The following is a 13,902-nucleotide window of genomic DNA, read 5'->3' as shown; positions in this document are numbered from 1 at the left end:
ATTACGCAGAGGACGAACTTTAGATAGTTGTCAGTCGATGTTATGAATGACTCATGTCTTGCACACCAAGGCGGCGCTCAACGTACGGTGTTAGGTCAGGAGGATTTGTGTCTGGAGCTTGTCACGACTCTATAGTATTTGCCAGTTGAATGATACTGAGATGCCGTTACAGTTGTATATTGATGCAGATACAGCTGTCATTTTCAAGATGTATTATTGACTGCACAGTGCACAACCTTTGGAGTAGTGGTCTTGCGGAAGATACAGACACATGATATTTGTTAGACATATTTGCTTCAGAACATCGGCTGACAACTATCTGAAGCTCGTCCTCTGCGTGACTGCGTAATCGCGTCGAGCAAGTGCGACGATGAAGTCGTCGTGCCATGTAACGGGTTAAGAGATTATCCGGAGCCGCGACTGCTGCAACTCTGGAAATTTCAATAAATTGCAGCTCCATTACGGTGGCGTTCTGAAGAAAACGGCTGCGGCCAAAAATTTTTTTTCGTTCTGCTCTTCAATTTGAGACCACATCATTTTTTGAGTGCAGTGCCCCTTTAAAAATCTGCAACTAATTAACTGAAACACGACTAGTTAGATTTTGAACTGAATTGAAAATGAAATATTGGAGAGAGAATCGGCATTTCAAAAGTTTGGAACCCCCAGTTTTAGTTCACATTTAGCTCAGTCATTGTGCAATCGTCATCTGTCTTGTGCAAATATCACCTGTAGGCTTGTGATAAACAGCAACAAAATGACTTTTTTTTGTAAATAACATCGTACGATTCATGTTTCATTTGAGAATACTTTTGTTATTTCAAAGAGAATTCTGTAGCTGCATTCCTTGAAATACGCAGTCGTGTTTTGAAAATCAGTCGATTTGATATGAACGAGTGCCGAAAATCCTTTTCCACTAAGATATGTGACAGAGAATGTAATAATAACGAGTGCCACATCCGACGACACCTTTGGGTATGATCGCAGCATCTAGCTATGGCACCAAAATTGAGAAACATATTTTACTGTACATATAATGTCCACTGTCCAGCCTAGTCATTTCTATCTAGCCGCTCATCTTGAAGATATTCCGAAATAGCGGTTATGTTTGCATCATGTTTTCGAGTGCAATTGTCACATAAGAACCGAGTGAAATATCAGGGTAACTGAATATATTTTCAACGATTGCCACTATCTTGAGTATCTCAGTCTTTTTGCAATAATCGCAGAGACATCTTGTAATTTCGACTGCATCAACCACCGATTAACTGCTAAAAGTATACGGCTCTTCGACCGAATTTACATTTGGAAACTACCTGCGTGAATATTTTTCGAATGTTTCATTTTCTACTTCCAAATTAAGTTTGACATGTCCTGAATCACTGCTTCTTGTTATAATTTGGTAGAAGACCCCACCGAAATCCCAGCACGTACGTAGCAATGTATCAAAGATTATTCTAACCGGTTTGGTATCCCATTCCTTGATCGGTTGAGAATCCAAGTCCCAAGTCGTGGTGTCGAGTAGACGTAATTTTCCAGAATCGAGCATCGTAAATACCAATGGTGTTTCATCGATCCCTGTGGCATTTCAAGAAAGAGAAATGATTTCAGGTTTCAAATCTCAGCAATGTGTGTCGTAAATAGCAAATAGTATTTTTGAATGACACGTCGGGACAGCGATTAGAACTGTAAAGTAATCAACCATCACGGTTGCCAGCGAATCCGGCACCTGGCATCCCCTAATCCTAGTCCTAACCTACGCCTGCCGTAACACCGACAATAATTTCCCGAATATAGTACGCCCCCATGTATAATACGCACCCTTAAAATCCGTGTAAATTCTGGGAAAAAGCTTGTACCCATGTATAGTACGCACCCTGCATTCGCAGAACATGAATAGTTGTGTTTTAGTATTTGATGTCATTATGTTTTGCGATGTCACTGTTGAACAATCATGACATAACCATCGCTAATCATTATACATTAACAGCATTGTCTCTAAACGTTAGTAGATAGCAGCAGAAGTCTGCGAGGCCGGCGACGCGATAGTTCAGGCCAGCCACATCTTGCGCACGAGGCGTATTACAGATAAAAATTGCTCAAGCCAACGATTATGTCGTGCGCACCACGCCTGTAGGAGATGCGACTGTGGTGTTTAGGCCAGCGATTACATCTTGTACACATGGCGTGTTGTTAATGCGATTGTTCAGGCCTGTCGTTGACGCGATGAATAAGTGAGAATTGCCGCCCGCGCGTGCAGCAATCAATGACCTTAATTTCGCTCGCGTACGAACCGCAAACCCACTCAGCAGGAGATCGCTTGCTGTTGTGCAGCTCAGACCCTAATTGGCAACACGCTTCTAAGCTAATTGGCAGCGCGTAACAGTGATAATACGAATTACGGGGCATGATGGCTGAATGTGATGCGCGATTAAAACAAACATGAAGAATGGTGTGATTTCAAGTTATAATTCGAGGGAGGTTTTTTTCAAGGCTTGTTGCACCCATGCATAATACGCACCCCCGATTTTAGGACAAAAAATCAGGAACATTTTGCGCATTATACATGAAAAATTACGGTAATTCCCAAGCAGTTACCCAAATACATTAATATATAGTGAGTGCAGAGTGCCAAATTCCATAATATAATATTCAGCAAAACATTCATTTTCGAATTCATTATTACAATATCGGTACATCGCTTTCATAATAATATTAGTTATTACATTAACGATGCCAAATTCACCACGTGCCGAATTCAACATGCCGAAGATAGTATATCCCAATTCACTGTCATATTCAGACACATTCATCTTCAAATTTCGATGCTTGGTTTTCATAATAATATTAGTTATGACATTTTTGCTGGCAAGTTTACCTAGTGCCAAATTCACCAGGTGCCTTATATCATAATTGACGCTCCTATTCAGTCAAACATTCATTTCCGATTTTTATTAATACAATATCGATGCATCCTTTTCATAATAACAATATACTTTACATTTCTGATGCAATATTCACTGGTCACTGAAATCATGAGCCATTTATTGACAAAAGGTACCTGCTGCTGAATACGTCATCGCACAGACGCCAGATTTCTTGCTTTCTTTCGGAGATAAATCTTTTAACATCAGCAACATCTATCAAGATCATAAACGTGTTACTGAGGACATAGCGTTACCTGACCCAACGCCATATGTGACGCCTAGAGACAAATTGTTGTCTCAAATTGACAAAGATGGTAGCCTGTAAAAGAGGTGATCAAATCTCGGTGTTTTGCTCTGGTCGGTAGGCAATGTAGTCTCGTCACTGAATAAATACCTTTGACCAAGGTTGTAATGACTCGAGTCAGACTCGAGTCATGATTTTTTGGTGATTCCACTGGACTTGAGTCCTTTTTTCAAATGTGTGAATTGACTCGACTCAAGTCAATTTGAGTATTGACTCGACTTGTACTCGAGTCATTGTGCATGTCTCAAACAAAGTCATATGACTCCAGACTAGGACGGCCAAGACAGACATTTCATGGTAACTTCGAAGGATAGTAAAAGCACCCATCATTGATATTTCGTTTATCTGTCCTGATACTTGGAAAATAGGGCCAGAAACTGTTAGGACTGAGGAAAATTGCGATATTGTGAATGCCAGCCATTCTGTATCACTGGAGCAGAGTTGAAAAAAGTGAGTTGAACCGTATTGAACTGAAAATTGAACAGTGAGCAAAATGACTTGGACTCGGACTCGAGTCACAACCCTCTACTAGCTGACTCGGACTTGACTCGAGTCAAAACTATAGAAGTGAAATTGACTTGTGACATGAAACCCTGCTTTCAACAGTACATTCATCGCAGCATAATCTATTGCTTGCCTCTTAACCAGAGTGAAGAGCAAAATAAAAATCATATAGAAACAGAGATATAAATTAAAGCATGTTTAGCAATGTGGAACAAAACCTGACAATTGCAACTTGTCAACTAGACATACCTGTTGCGTTTCTGGCGAGAACGCCGTCAGCTCTCCGTTTTTCCTTTGCGACTCGAACTTACAGAGCTTGCCCATCCATTCCAAGGCCTCCAACGGTTTCATCAAGTCTGCAAAACCGACACGCGATAAAACGTCGTCCATGATCGATCGCGTTTAAGTAAAAACGAAGGCACCTTCTTCTGTTACTGACGAATGGAACGCGTCGGCTATGAGTACGTTGTGCGCGGCAGACTTCAAAGCGAGATTGTCGTCGTATTGATCTGAACAAATTTGAAAACTGAGAAAAAAACGTCTCCTTCTTCAAGAAAGACTTATAGAATTGTTTCATTGTTGCTAAATGGTCCTGGTACGATTTATTTTCATGTTACCTCCAGAGTCAAATCGATATCGGATTCCACCGATTGCCCCGGTCAGTGGCATGTCGAAGGGAGGTTTGAGGGGGTCACATGTCGAATATAGCATCTAATATTTGCTAATTTATCAGTAGGTTTTATTTTGTATAACAGTAAAACATGGTGCTTAATGCTTAAAGGGGCACTGTACTCTAAAAGTGATGTGGTCTCAAATTTCAGTGCAAAATGCAGTGCCATTACGGTGGCGTTCCAAAGAAAAAGGCTGCGACCAAATTTTTTTGCCGCACTTCAATTTGAGAGCACATCATTTTTAGAGTGCAATGCCCCTTTAATGTGATGCTGTTGTCAAATCCACATTGCCTTCCTAATCCTTGGAGGCGAGAATTGAACTACGTTGGAATCAATGTTCCCTCTAAATTTTGACGAGTCTGCGCGCACTCACCAGTTCACTGCGCGTTCCCTTGTAGAACAGTGTGTAACGACTAAAAAAATGTCATCACTTCGGATTTTTGTGCGCAGAGACCATGTCAGCACTGCGCCATTGCGAACATGCGCACCTTAGAGGGAACATCAGTTAGAAGTGACTTGCACAATTCAAATTATGCACCTAGCCATCTACATTCGCAATTGTTTGGTAGTTTGCAGCCGCTAAAATACAGGTTTGTTGCGAAACGTTATGTCGCCGCAGAATTCGAGAATTGAGTCTAGGTATAGTAGGAATGTTAACCTAATGATATCAGCCAACCAGTTAGTCTGTCGCTGAAGTTACTATCCAGGTTTATAGGAGATCATTGAACAATGAACATGCGTGCTGGCATTTGAGGACTGGTTATCCTCACGTGTGTAAGTTATAAGGAAGATATCAGTCTTATGAGGCGTATATGATGTTTCTATGACTCCCTACTCGAAGCTTACCACTTCACTCGGGATCATATCTATTAGGTACTCGATTATGCCACCTATTGTAGATGGCATCTTTTCCACTGCAAAGTTCACATACCCTGGGACCTTTTCCTCCCCGCGATGACTTCGTTAATGAGATGAATCCAAACGTTGGATCGCGACTTTAAACCAATCTTAAACGTCGGGTCTGTTCTCATGCCAGTGTCTGCAATATAATAAAAGATATCAGTGGGAATTGAAACCGCCCGTTTCTTACAAGAAGACCAATCACATTACTAATATCAATATGTTTGTTCACAATCACATTTCCTTGAATTATTTATCCATTAAACAATCAAGAAATCAATTATCTTAGTAGTAAGTTCCAAGTAATTCATATCGTTTATGGACCTCAAGGGGGGTTAAAGCAGTCACTGACATTACCAACTAAGTAGAATAAAAATCTCTACTCAATTACGGGCAAAAGTAGCAAAATAGTTTCAAAAACCAGATTTGGTCACAGTTCGAGAGAATTTCAGTGGAGATAGGAATTTTCAAAATTGCAAGTTGCATCTTCGAAACTTGCGCAAAATGATTATTGACACTACAAATAGCTGCCATAATTTCAAATTAAAATTCATTTCATTCAGTTACTGGGTCAAATGGGTCATGACCTGCTGTAGCCAATGATGCAAGTACTAAACCGACGACAATAAATAGCGAAGAGTATTTATAAATCAAAACAATTTCGATAATATCGAACTTTGTTGAATGATGTAGAGCGCCGGTGTGCTGGACAGGAAATTCTTGATTTTTCCTTCCTTCAGATACAGAACGTCTTGCAACGGAATCAGAGCCTTGCATTCTCTATTGCCGTTCCCGATGAAGAGAATCCTAGCAAACAACGATATGTTAGCGGGCAAAGAAACTGTGCGGCAGGCTATTATTTTGAATGTGTTTGCGGTCTCATAATAGCAATGGGACATGGTATATTTTTGTCTTTGATGTTTTTGCATGATATACACCGACTCATGATATACATGCACACGATCTGTGCATATGCATACCATGAGTGTATGATGTGCATATGAGGGTTGTAATGACTCGAGTCATGACTCAACTTGACTCGAGTCAATCTGTGTATTGATTCGACTTGGACTCGAGTCATTGCGCATGACTCGAACCAAGTCATATGACTCGAGACTAAGACGGCAAAGACCGACATTTCATTGTCATTTCGAAGAATAGTAAAGTAATCACATTATTGGGATTACGTCTATTGGTACTGGTACTTCAAAATGCGACCAGAAACTTCAAATGTGAAGAAAATCAGTATATTATAAATGCGAACCCTTCGATATCACCAAACAGAGTTAAAAAAGTGGGTTTAATAAGACTTCAACTGGAAACTGAGCAGTCAACACAAAGACTTGGAGTCGGACTAGAGTCATAACACCATGACTCGGACTCGAAACTCTGCTCGATGACTCGTACTTGACTCGGTGGTGAATAGAAAATGACTCAACTTGACTCGAGTCAAAACTATGAAAGTGAGATTGACTTGTGACTCGGAGCCTTGTGACATGGTTACAACCCTGGTGCATATGTAGCTGGACAAGAAAGGTGCAGAAATAGCCTTGCAAGGCTTTCTAAGTCTTGCAACACCTCTCCAGTTACTTGATATGCATCAGCTCTATAGCACCAATAATCTAACCTTGTTGTGGTAAGAACCAGACGGCCATTTCCTTTACTGGACAGGACAATCCCGGATATCTTTATAATCTCTTCTCGTTCTGGCAACGTCAGGAACTGATCGGCGCTGCCCGCCGGGTCTGACGAGCTGCGTTTGATAAGTTCAGGTGGCAGACGGCATGTATCTTCTCCGAGTGTCTTCTGAGCCTTCTTACATTCCGTCCTTAGCTTGATAACGAGAAATAAAACTTCAACCGAGAAGAATTCGTATGTACAGCACACGACCAAAAACTTACTGTTACTCTCGGGTGAAATATTGTGACTCGAGTCATTACTAGGTCAAGTTTTCGCAACTTTTTTTTTACAACTTGCGGCAGATTCCTAAATACTCAGAGGTTACGTAGTATGGATGGTGTTATAACCCGATCGAAACGGCCGGCCTCAAGTCCAAATTTCAATGCATTTAGTAAAATGTTCATAAAATCCGAACCACGGGAGTTGAGCTGACACCCAATATATCGCTGTAATCGTGAAACAGCCGCCCAACCAACTGAGCTACTCTCAAAGCGAGAGAGAAACAGGTGATGCCCCTATACCAAGAAGTGTTCTCAACTTTTAGAAAATAAAAGAGAATTTGATTTTTGAATTTGCGACTACGTCATACAAAGACCTGCTCGGGATAGAATCATCGCCTGACTGATTTCGCAAGGATATCAGGATTCTAAAATGACCTGAGTGAGGTTCTTACGATAATACAATCGAGAGTAACGACCGCTGATATAGCGATGGCTACAGTTGGATATAGCGCGATTGATGCCAGGCGTCTCGCATTCGGCGCACATACACGCGCCGTGAGTTATTCTAGTATCGACGACGTTCAATGATTCATTTCACCGCGCCGGTGTATATATTAGCTTTGTACGAGTTACTAAGTACTAGATAGTGCTTTGTCGAAACACACCTTGCTCTTGTATAACAACTAGAACTGAATATATAGTGGTTGGATTGACAGGTAGTCATACCTGCAATATAAAATACAGTGTTTCACTGATTTGAAAAAAGATTAGGTCATATTATGCAAGCCTTTTATCGATAATCGTGATGTACACAATCGCTTTGAGACAAGGGCTGTCTATTGAACAAATAGGCATTTTGAAAACCCAGTGTTCACGACATGCGCACCGCAGCAATCAGCTTCGAAGTGCACAACTCGACCGCTGACTCTACACACCTATTTTATTCGCTAATTTGACATTGGACATTGGACATTCAGCCATATTTTGCTTTTGTTCTCTACCATGGGCCAGATCTGAAACATTTTCACCAGAAGTGAAGCCATTTACGGACATAACTTTGCTGTCATATCGATTGCGCGTTGGAGATCTTGTAGCTCGTTGCACATTATCATGCTGGTAATGCTGTATTAGTATAAAAAGCAGCAATCGATATGCGTATTCTGCAACAGCGAATCTGCGCTAATCACAACAGCAAATATATTACCGCGTGTTATTGTTTGGGTAATAACATAGTAACGCGGACGTTCAAATGATTCATTTCACAACGTCGGTATATGTAATCGCTTGTCTATCCTTTGTACGAGTTAGTGCCATGTGTTGAAACTAACATTGCTGTTGTACAACACGCGCATCGCAGCAATCAGTTTCGAAGTGCGTTCGTGACCGCAGACTCTACATACCTCGATCCGCTAAATTGAAAATCGACATTCAACCATATTTTTGTAAAAGAATTTATTGCATGGCGCAATATATCATGAAATAATGCACCACGTGTGTAATGCAATAGCAAATCGAAATAATAACAAACCAGCACATCTAGCACCAACACATGGAAAAACGTAAGAAACCATTATAGCATTGGCAACTGAAGTTATTGCAATTATATTCGTTGCCCACACTGCAATGATAATAGGTCAACTGCTTTGACAGAGTTACGCCGAATTTTCTTGCCTCTCTCGTGAATCATGGACGAATAAAATACTTTGAATCAAGAAAGTGCTTTGATTAGATGGAACCGGGATTTGATGCCTGGCTTTGCTGGTCGTCAAATTTTCATAAATGACCAGCGCGTTGTGGACGGAAATCTCGAGCAGACACGAAAATACCTTTCAATACCAGAATCGCGACCGGAGCATTGATGTGCCAGTGCATTTCTTTTTATTCGCTACTACGGGAAATACGTGAAACATTTCCACCAGAAGTGAAGCCATTTACGGACATAAATTTGCTGTCATATCAATAGCGGAGATCTTGTAGCTCGCTGAAGAACATCATGGCAGTATTGGTGTATTAGTATGAATAGCAAAAATATTCAATATGCGTAATCTTCAACAGCAACAGAAAATACATTGCTAAAACCCGCGCATGTTATTTCGTAACATAATTTTACTTCCAGTTCGAAGAATCTTCTGTGCGACTAATTTTTGATTATAAGTATTCCAATAGATGGGCAATGGGCCTAACCAGCACATGTTAGGAGAAAAGATCTGCAAATGAATTTGATGTCTCGGAGATGCGCTGATTTAGGTCACGGGCGCTGGTTTATCTCACGCGCGCACATTCACGCGAACGTCGTGGCGAATTGTATTTTGCGCAAAACGTTTTTATGTATTCAATCTGCATTTTGAACAGGCTATTCGATAGTATAAGATGTTATTTATGGCTCGACGTATGCGTATTGATAATAGCTATCCATCTGTTATAGTTGTAATTGTCTACGACCAGAACAACCCAGGAAATTTTGGATTAAGTAAAGCGTGTTTGTGAAAATACGCTCAGTAATCATTAATGAGTGTGCCGTTTCGATCGGGTTAAGCTGTTAGGATGAATCTTATATTGCAACGTTTTGCAAGTTTTTCCGATTATTTATGCAACCAACTTTTTACTGAAAATATTTGGCACTATATGCGAAAAGATCGCTTGATTATTTCACTGTCGTTTGAATTTGAGGTCCGTTCTGATATGACGTACAATCGTACATTCAGGCTAGACCGCCGAGACTTATATTTTCACCGGGTCAATTTTTTCAGGCCATTGATTTTGTTGAAGTTGCCAACACTGAGTTTTGCTACAGTGCCTTGGATACGGAACGATTAGAGCAGGGGTTACCAACGTGAGGACCAGATGAGTAGCCCGGGAGCCTGTTTTAAAAATAGCAGCATTTACCAATATTCATCAGATTATTACCAGTGAGCTTTTAAATATATAGATTGATTGATTTAGCTATTCTTGTTTAAATCACACCAACATGTAACTTACAAATGACAATACATATATATATATGTTATATATATATATAAACACTTAAAATGATGATATCAAATATACTCAATTACAACTTGTTATATACACAAACACTGAACAGTGAACACGCCTCACTAATGAACATCTGGAACACTCACTCAGAGTTGCAGTGTCAAGTTACACCAGAGTACAGGGCACTAGTTGTTAGCATTCAACGCCAGGCCTCCAACTGACTGATATAGGAACAGATAACATGATGTCCAGTCCAACGCGTGACATGATTTATTTTAAAATTTGAGCTACCGTACTGCTGTTGCATAATTTTTATTAACATGTTGCGAAGTAATTCGTGATTTCTTAAAAAGTCTTGGTGGCTAGCTAGTTGAAATGAGACGTTGTGATTTAAAAGACTCTCTTTGAAGTCCTTCGCAATGTGATTCCTGCCCAGTTCTATGCATGTCACAGCGGAAATTCAGTCTGATACGGGTAAACGGCGGGAGTAAATGGTAGATTGTCGATTCAATCAGTACTTAGAAGAAGCCCTTGGTTGCAAAAAGGTTGGTGACCCCTGGATTAGAGTATCTATTATTCTAATCATTACAAGGAACTTGTCCATAAATGCAACTTTCTAGTGCTACTTTGGTGAAAATTAAATGTAACTTTTTACTGCAACTTTCCACGGAATTGACTGCAACACGAACTTGCCATATTCATTACAAATCCTGAAACTATCACTTGGTGTCGGGGATTGAAACGTAAACCGCGTCACACATGTTAAGCAGGCCATAACCCTACCTGTTGCCATGTCTGGTTAAAAGCGTTGAATATTTCGGGTTCCACTTCTCCCAGACACGAATCCGAGCATTGGCAGAGCGCTTCGAACAGGGTGTCGATAACGTATTGGTCGGTCGTCACCTCCTCTCTCTCCAAGACAAAGGCGAAAGGCTCTTTGCCTGAAATAAGCGTCAAATTACCGAGGAATATTCAACATTCAATATCTTTGTTTGATGCCTCAATTTAAAGATTTTTGGGCTTCTTTTCGAAAATTCCAAATATCGTGGTACATCAGAGAATCTGTGACGGCACAGAAAATCCAATATCTCATTCATAGTCTCAACCAGGGTGGTAACGACTTGATTGGTGACTCGACTAGACTCGAGACATTTTCTCAAATGCGTGAAACCATTCGACTCGACTCAAGTCTACTTTAGTATTGACTCGAGACTAGGACTGCCAAGACAGACATTTCATTGTAACTTCGAAGAATAGTAAAGTCACCACACGGTTGGTATTTCGTACCCGTCAGTCCTGGCACGTGCAAATAGGGCCAGAAACTGTTAAAACTAAGGAAAATTACTATTTTATGAATTGCGAGCCATTCTATATCACTCAAACAGAGCTGAAAAAGTGAGTTGAAACGGAATGAACTGAAAACTGATCATTGAACATAATGACTTGGACTCGAACTCGAGTCAAAACACTGAATCGGACTCAATCCTCTGCCAGTAGACTTGGACTCAGACTTGACTGGGTGGTGAATTGAAAATGACTCGACTTGACTCGAGTCAAAACAATAAAAGTGAGATTGACTTGTGACTCGGAACCTTGTGACTTGGTCACAACCCTGGTCTTGACCACCCAGTAGAGGCGAAGTTATTGGTGTTCAAAATTTAAGATTGAAAGAATTTGCCACCGTAAATATTATTATTTTCCAAATACAACACTTTGTACTTCAATAGCCTAACCTCGCTTCCACCAGGTGGAATTGAGTCCAATTTGCTGTGAACCGTTTTTCAGACAACCTAACAGTTTCATGGGGTGGCCAGTGAAAAAATTCTATATTTATTTTAAATAAATAAATCAAAAACACCTTTCCCCTATGGCAATGCCTCTATCGGTTGGAATTGAGCCCAAAATTGGTATGCGGCTTATTGAAAATCTAATAATTTTATCAATCTGACAAGAAAGTTATTTTTGAACAGCCTTGTAAAAACACTTAATTTTCACAATATGGAATTTGAAAAATCTGAAGGATTCTAGAGATGAGATCGCATCGCTTTTATGAGTGAAATTATCATAAAAAACTGTATGTATCACGGTAATTAAATATTAAATATCATATTCAAAAATTGCACCCAATTTTAGATTCCTCATTCATTTCGTCTTTATAACTAAAATTCTATTGCAATAGTGAAAGCAGCCCTTTCCGATCAACTGCAGCTTACGTACGTCGCATTTTATTAACAAAACACATACTCAACGAATACACGGCTGTGTTGTCATCTGTGAAGTAGGATCTCATCTGATGCCGGACCACAGACATGGTTCTTCCGGCAGATGCTTTTGTGGTAGGCGGCGTCATGTTCCGATGAAGAGAATGCTGCTGTACGGTGCGGAACTCCTGCGGGTTCAGAGCTGCCGCCACTCTTTTCAATATCCTAATAGCAAAACGTAGACGTGGTTAGTATGGCTGGACATAATTCTAGTCCTTGAATCTGATTCGAGTATCAATTCTAAAGAATAAGTCAGTTAGAGATAGATGATTTTGAGTACTGAAATTATATGTTCCTTGCCATTCAAAGTTGATTAATAAACGAGAATTACAGTTTCGATACAATTTTATTAGCGAGGTAGTCTTCAGACATCAGTTGGTCGGATCGCAGCATACGACACATACCACAAAAGCTACTCATGTTACTGGAAAAAAGGCATCTGTGAAGTTGTGATCAACCCACAACATTGTCACAAAATGCAATGAAATAAATATGGTTGAAAAATACAAAATTATCTTTAATGCGGTGAAGAACTGACATTGTTTTCTTTCTCGCACATTCCGTGCTCTTTTGAGGTGGCGACGTGTGATACGCAAATACTCAACTCGAAACCAAATACTCTAGAGTCAGGATTGAATCACTCAGGATCTATCTTTTGTACAGTGCTAATCATGAGTGGACAATGGACATATCTTTTACAATTTACAGTTAAATCTCTTGCATTCCTCACAATGCACTGCACACGCATACGACTAAAGCAAATAGAGCATAGAAATACGCCAATGTTAGAGCCATCGTTTTACTTTTTCCGTTTTCAATGGGCCAATTGTTGCCACAGTTTGCGAATACAGGTGTTGCTGAGTGAGATAGAGACCGTATGATCCGTAATACAATGTAGGCTATACTATGGTGCACAGGCTGGATAAAAAGCATTCCATTGAAAAATAGGTGTAGATTTGAAGGTTGAGCGAACATACGCGAACAAAGGGTTTGAATCCTGATATGACTAAAATTGAGTTTGACCTTAGCTTAGAATAGTGGTTCTCAAACTTTGTTAGACACGTCTCCCTTTATATTAGTGAAAAATTTCGGCTTCCAGAAAACCCCCGAGACATCGCACCACTGATACACACATACAGCTCTACCCACTTTTCAGGATAATATCTGGCGTCTTCTTTCGCCGTCGCGTTCAGGTCCTTCAAGCCCGCGACCAAATCGTTCTGCGCCAAATGATAGACTCCGCGCAGCAGCAACAGGGCGGCACGATGCAAAGATCGAAACTGAGAATTGTCGGAATCCAGTTTGCTCAAGCGCTCCGTGATCACCCCGATGCAGCGTTGGTAGAAGTGCTCTAAAAACAGGTTTCATGAGTATTTTGATGAGTCGCACACAATCATTTGGGCTGCGTTAAATCAAGTCCAGCCCTAATTGTTACACATGCCATCAGGATCAGGTCACAAC

At 40.4% G+C, this 13,902-nt stretch overlaps 1 protein-coding gene across 1 annotated transcript in view; it reads right to left on the bottom strand.

Moving 5' to 3' along the window:
* Window positions 1–13,902, bottom strand: part of LOC145443822 (DENN domain-containing protein 3-like) — a 43,054-nt gene that overhangs the window by 8,483 nt on the left and 20,669 nt on the right. Inside the window, exons 17-26 of the mRNA XM_080321785.1 lie at window positions 13,591–13,792; window positions 12,425–12,606; window positions 10,964–11,121; window positions 6,931–7,136; window positions 5,980–6,110; window positions 5,335–5,442; window positions 4,155–4,241; window positions 3,982–4,088; window positions 3,059–3,137; window positions 1,460–1,575 (exon numbers count right to left, since the gene is read on the bottom strand). Coding sequence (XP_080177911.1) covers window positions 1,460–1,575; window positions 3,059–3,137; window positions 3,982–4,088; window positions 4,155–4,241; window positions 5,335–5,442; window positions 5,980–6,110; window positions 6,931–7,136; window positions 10,964–11,121; window positions 12,425–12,606; window positions 13,591–13,792 — 1,376 coding nt within the window. The remainder of the gene's footprint in view (window positions 1–1,459; window positions 1,576–3,058; window positions 3,138–3,981; window positions 4,089–4,154; window positions 4,242–5,334; window positions 5,443–5,979; window positions 6,111–6,930; window positions 7,137–10,963; window positions 11,122–12,424; window positions 12,607–13,590; window positions 13,793–13,902) is intronic.

The sequence above is a fragment of the Botryllus schlosseri genome, chromosome 7, assembly GCF_051294905.1.
Source record: "Botryllus schlosseri isolate E-star chromosome 7, Bs_hap1, whole genome shotgun sequence".
NCBI lineage: Eukaryota > Metazoa > Chordata > Ascidiacea > Stolidobranchia > Styelidae > Botryllus > Botryllus schlosseri.
The sequence above is the reverse complement of the archived record's forward strand: the minus strand, read 5'-3'. Positions and strand labels throughout refer to the sequence as shown.